The sequence below is a fragment of the Brassica oleracea genome, chromosome C4 (genome assembly GCF_000695525.1).
Source record: "Brassica oleracea var. oleracea cultivar TO1000 chromosome C4, BOL, whole genome shotgun sequence".
Taxonomy (NCBI): domain Eukaryota; kingdom Viridiplantae; phylum Streptophyta; class Magnoliopsida; order Brassicales; family Brassicaceae; genus Brassica; species Brassica oleracea.
Genome location: NC_027751.1, coordinates 10,819,341 through 10,824,342, shown reverse-complemented (window position 1 = coordinate 10,824,342; position 5,002 = coordinate 10,819,341). Strand labels below are relative to the sequence as shown.

Here is a 5,002-nt window from a genome sequence, read left to right as displayed (position 1 = left end):
AGACCAAAGAGACGATAGAAAGAGACAAAAGAAGGCATTAATGTTTAAATAAAGCACGTAATAACAACACATTATTACGTAATAATAATTAATACAAAAATAATATCACCTCCAAATATACACCAAACATTCTCAAAATGAAAGTTCACCCTTTCTTCCTTTCTCTATATATCTAGATTCATAACACACAGAGAAATACTTATATATACAAATATATATACACACACACAAACATCGTATATATCAAGTCACAGAGAGAAAAAAACCTCCTCTGTTTCCTCCTTGATCGGAGGGTCTCCGTCTTCCATAAGAAATGGACGGTGGTGGAGAGACGAGGGTAGCGGAGACGAAGGTGAGAGGGATGAAGAAAGGACCATGGACGACGACGGAGGATGCGATCTTGACCGAGTACGTGAGGAAACACGGGGAAGGTAACTGGAACGCGGTGCAGAAGAACTCAGGCTTGTTCCGGTGTGGGAAAAGCTGCCGTCTACGGTGGGCGAATCATCTCCGGCCAAATCTGAAGAAAGGATCTTTTAGTCCTGATGAAGAGAAGATGATCATCGAGCTTCACGCTAGGTTGGGAAACAAATGGGCTCGCATGGCTTCTCAGGTTATTTTTTCTCATAAATTTTTTTTTTTTCCTTTTTAAAAGATTATTATAGCTTTGCTTTAATCTTATTTATTTGTTTCTTGAATTCTACAATTAAAGAGCTTTGAATTTTTATATGCAATTAAAATTTTCTAGTTAAACACATCATTTGCATGTTGCAATGTGTTTTGAATCTCTCTTTCTTTTGGCATATGATTTTTCTTGCATCTCTATTGTTTTTGTGTGATCCTTAATTAATAATAATATAAGATTTTTTTTTCTTTCCATGTTGTAGTTACCTGGACGAACAGACAACGAGATCAAGAACTATTGGAACACAAGGATGAAGAGAAGACAACGAGATGGTTTGCCTCTATACCCTCAAGAGACTCAGCATCAAGGGATTGGTAATGATGATGAGTTTGAGTTTAATTCATCTCAATTCCAAAACCAAGACCATGGTAATCACCAAAACATGTTTCAATACACTTATTCCTCTAATACTCCATCATCCTCGTCTTCTTTCTCTTCTTCGTCTTCTCAACCTTCAAAGATGTTGTGTTTAGATCCCTTAATCTCTTCTAATCCTGGCCTAAACCAGATCCCTGAGTCTCCCATGAATTTTTCAATGTTCTCTCTTTACAACAATAGCCTTGAGAATGACCATAGCCTTGACAATGACAACAACCAGTTTTTAAAATACTCATCCTCATCGTCCAATGAGTTTTGCAATCTAAACCAACTTCTTGAGGTACCATCCGAGAATTCGGACACAAACAATACCAATAAGAAAGACATTGATGCTATGAGTTATAGTTCATTGCTTATGGGAGATCATGAGACAAGACCGAGTTGTTTCCCTTTCGGACTAGACAATGCTGTCTTAGAGCTGCCTTCATCATCCAAAACACCGACCCATTGGTTCACTTCGAATACTATACTTGACGATGGTGTCCCCCTTGATCCACCTGCGGGTAACAGTGGACTGCTTGATGCTGTCTTGGAGGAGTCTCAAGCCTTGTCTCGCCGTGGAAACTTCAATGACTTTACAGTTTCTTCGAGTGATCTAGGTGAGGATCAAGACAAGAGAGTGAAAATGGATTGTGCGAATCGGTTGATAAACCATAATCCTTCTCATCTATCATCATTCGGTAAGAACTTATATATGAATTTAAACCAGTTTTATTTATACATTTTTGGTATACCCATTAATTTTTATATATATATATGTTTGGTCAGGATATCAGTTTAGATTTTTTGGTTTTATAAAACAGTAACCAAAGTTAAACAGAAACAAGTATGGATCTTGAATATAAAATAATATGGAAAACATGTATTGCTTTTTTCTTCTGTAATTGACGTTTTCATCTTAACTAATGTTCAATGTTAAATGAACAGAAACATACCCTAATTTCTACAAGAGATACAATGAGCCAACAATGGAAAAGGCAATAGTGGATGATGACGACGATATATTGATGAGCCTTCTCAACAACTTCCCTTCAACCACACTGTTGCCTGATGATTGGTATGGGATGAAAGATATCCAAACGGGAGTCTCGCAGAGCGGAAACCATCAAGATAACAAAAGAGTGGAACTACACAAGGCGCCGCCTTCGCCCAATACTGTAGATCCTCTGGCCTCGTTGGGTTCATGCTACTGGGACAACATGCCTAGTATCTTCTAATTTGGAGAATCTCCTCATGAGCAAAATCATTTATTTGGTATTCAGGAAAAAAGGGATAAACTAATTGTGAGATTTGTTTCCGTTGGTGTAAAATATTTTGAAGTTATTCAGTTTGGGAATTGCTCTGGATTGTTAACATATTTTCAAGTGACTACAAAAAACACAAAAGCAAGATTTAAAAAAAACTAGAGCTGGACCCGCCCGACCGGGCGGATGTTTTTTTTGTTTACGTAATGTAACTAAATATTTTTTACACAATTATATAATTTATAAAAATTATAATAAAATGGTGACAAAACTACATCACATAATACATATATTGCTGTTACATAATTCCACTAATAGTAAAAGTAAAATGATTTATATAACTGTAAATGTAAATATCACGCGAATATTTATTTTTATTTAACCGATATCATTTTTATTTACCCGATATTGAGTTGGCTAGTGGTAAAGAAAATGCTAGTAGCATTTCATTGGTCGGGTTTGATACGCGTTGGAAAGAATTATTTACAACATTTGGGTTCCGAGTAAAAAAGAGAAACCACTTTTCCATTTTTTAGGAATATACTTTTGTTTTCTATAAATAATAAAATATATTTATTTATTTTTTCAAGTATTATGTATTTTTTATTATGACATTACGCATAATAATTAAATATATATTTTTAGTTTATGTGTGTGTTTTCCATAAACTAACATATATATATGCGAAAATAATATTTGAGATGTTTTGATAGGTTTTTTGTCATAAATGATAACTATATTTAAATTTCCAACCCTATAAGTAGTCTTAATTTTTAATTTCTCAACCCGATATATAAATATTCGTCATGTATTTTTAGAAAAATATTTATATTATACTTATTAAAATGAGTAATTTGTTAGAATGAGTAATTGCATTTCTTGTATTTTTATTTTTATCAAATTAATTTTATTTTAACTTATTGACTTTAACATTTTATTATATGTAAGATTTTTATTTTATTTGAACTTTTTTCTGTTTTTTTAGAACATTGTTATCTTGTCTAAATGTTTTTCTTTACATACAAAACTTGAAGAATATTATTTTGAAACTTTTCCTATTACAATGTTCTCATAAGAAAAATCTTAGGTGTTTTTAATTTTTTTAATACTAATAATTAAATGTACATGTTATTACCAAATCTAACATTTCAAATCCCTACTGAAGAAAAATAATTTAAGGTAAAATTCAATTGAACATATTTAATATCATACATAATTTAAAAATTATTTTATAATAGCATTTTAGTTATATATATCTAAAACAATATCGTCAATTAAATAGATTAGTCAAATTGGTTATTTGAAAAATTTAATTAGATACAAATTTTGAATTATCAAGTAAAATAGATTTTTTAAATATGTTCTCATTATTAAGTTTTTATTCCCAAATATGACATATCCTTTAATTTTTTTTAAATATTTTTAATTGATTTTATTAACAATAAATTTTTGAAAAATGTAATTAACATTATTTAATAGATGATAATATCCACGAATTTATGGAAAGAAGTTCTCTACTTTACATATTAAAGTTTATAGTATTAATGTGCATTAAGTGTAATATTTATCATGAATTTGTTGTGGAATAGATTTAGGAAAAAAAAGTAATTTAGATTTAAGTTTATTAATTATTTCACTGGCATTGTATTGTAATTAAATTGTAAGTCTTAGGGTTGTTTCTTATTTGTACTTCTATTTTAATAAAGTAGATGAGTTTGAGCTTATATATTTTTCTTTGTTAACTCATATTATTATTTTACTTAGTTTCATTTTTCGGGCGAATCCTAATTTTGGATTTGATAATCTAGATTTATCAAACTTCATGATAAAAGAGAAATTTGCTAATTTGGAACCAAAACACAAAACTATTGTCCCCTTACAATTGTTTTTGAGAATGTTGTCCCCTTAGAACTATTAGGTAGTGTTAATACGAAAATCCCCCTATAATTATCTAACTAGAAAAGTTAAGATAAAACAATTCTAATGAATATTCTTTTTAAATATTATTTTTACATAAGGTAAAAACAACAAAGGAAAAAAATAGAAGAAACTAAACCATTTTCTTCTTCACACCGTAACCTATGGCAATCTTGGTCGCCATCTTCTCCCCGGCCTCTTGCTCTCCGGCATGAAATCTTAAGCGCCGGCGAACCCTTCTCTGTTTCCTTTTCACTCTGTTTCTTCTTCCCTCTCAGCTCGCTATCCTTGCAGTTTCACAAAAGCATTGACCTTGTTCTCTCCGCCGACGAAAAACGTGACGATAAACGGCGCCGGAACAAGATAATCATTCGCGTTTGTGACCAATAGCTCTACTCTTCTTGTTCTTCCTCAAACCCCATTCATCCTTTCGTAATTGAAGGTTAGGGTTTTGAGATCCCCAATTTTTTTTTTTTTTGTTTTTGTTTATGTACATGCTTTAGAAATAGAAAATGAGTTTGATTAGAACATATATTCGATGTAAGAGACTGTTTTAAGTTCTTCAATGATCTAACCTTATTGCACCTTTGTGTGATTATGTTTTGCGCATGATGTGGAGAAATGTAACTGTGTGCTTTTGTGAATAGACATGTAACCGTGTGCTTTTGCGGTTAACAGGAATGGAAATTGAGAACGCATAGTTGAAGCAGGGGCTGAGCATCATGTTGATAAGATTAACAACACTTGTAGGTTGACAGTTCTGGGGCTACTGAAGAAG

At 31.8% G+C, this 5,002-nt stretch overlaps 1 protein-coding gene across 1 annotated transcript; it reads left to right on the top strand.

Moving 5' to 3' along the window:
• Nucleotides 1-115: 115 nt before the first annotated feature.
• On the top strand, nt 116-2,434 carry LOC106340310 (transcription factor MYB46-like). Its single transcript, XM_013779190.1, has 3 exons — nt 116-613; nt 888-1,743; nt 1,991-2,434. Exons 1-3 carry the CDS (start codon nt 314-316, stop codon nt 2,278-2,280), a joined length of 1,446 nt encoding a protein of 481 aa, XP_013634644.1. The 5' UTR covers nt 116-313; the 3' UTR covers nt 2,281-2,434.
• The last annotated feature ends 2,568 nt before the right edge of the window (nt 2,435-5,002 follow it).

Excerpts from the sequence above, each read along its gene's own strand:
- LOC106340310 (XM_013779190.1), top strand. The coding sequence starts at position 314 with ATGGACGGTGGTGGAGAGACGAGGGTAGCGGAGACGAAGGTGAGAGGG. Across the intron at positions 614-887 it reads GGGCTCGCATGGCTTCTCAG|TTACCTGGACGAACAGACAA; the intron begins GTTATTTTTTCT and ends TCCATGTTGTAG. Across the intron at positions 1,744-1,990 it reads TTCTCATCTATCATCATTCG|AAACATACCCTAATTTCTAC; the intron begins GTAAGAACTTAT and ends TTAAATGAACAG.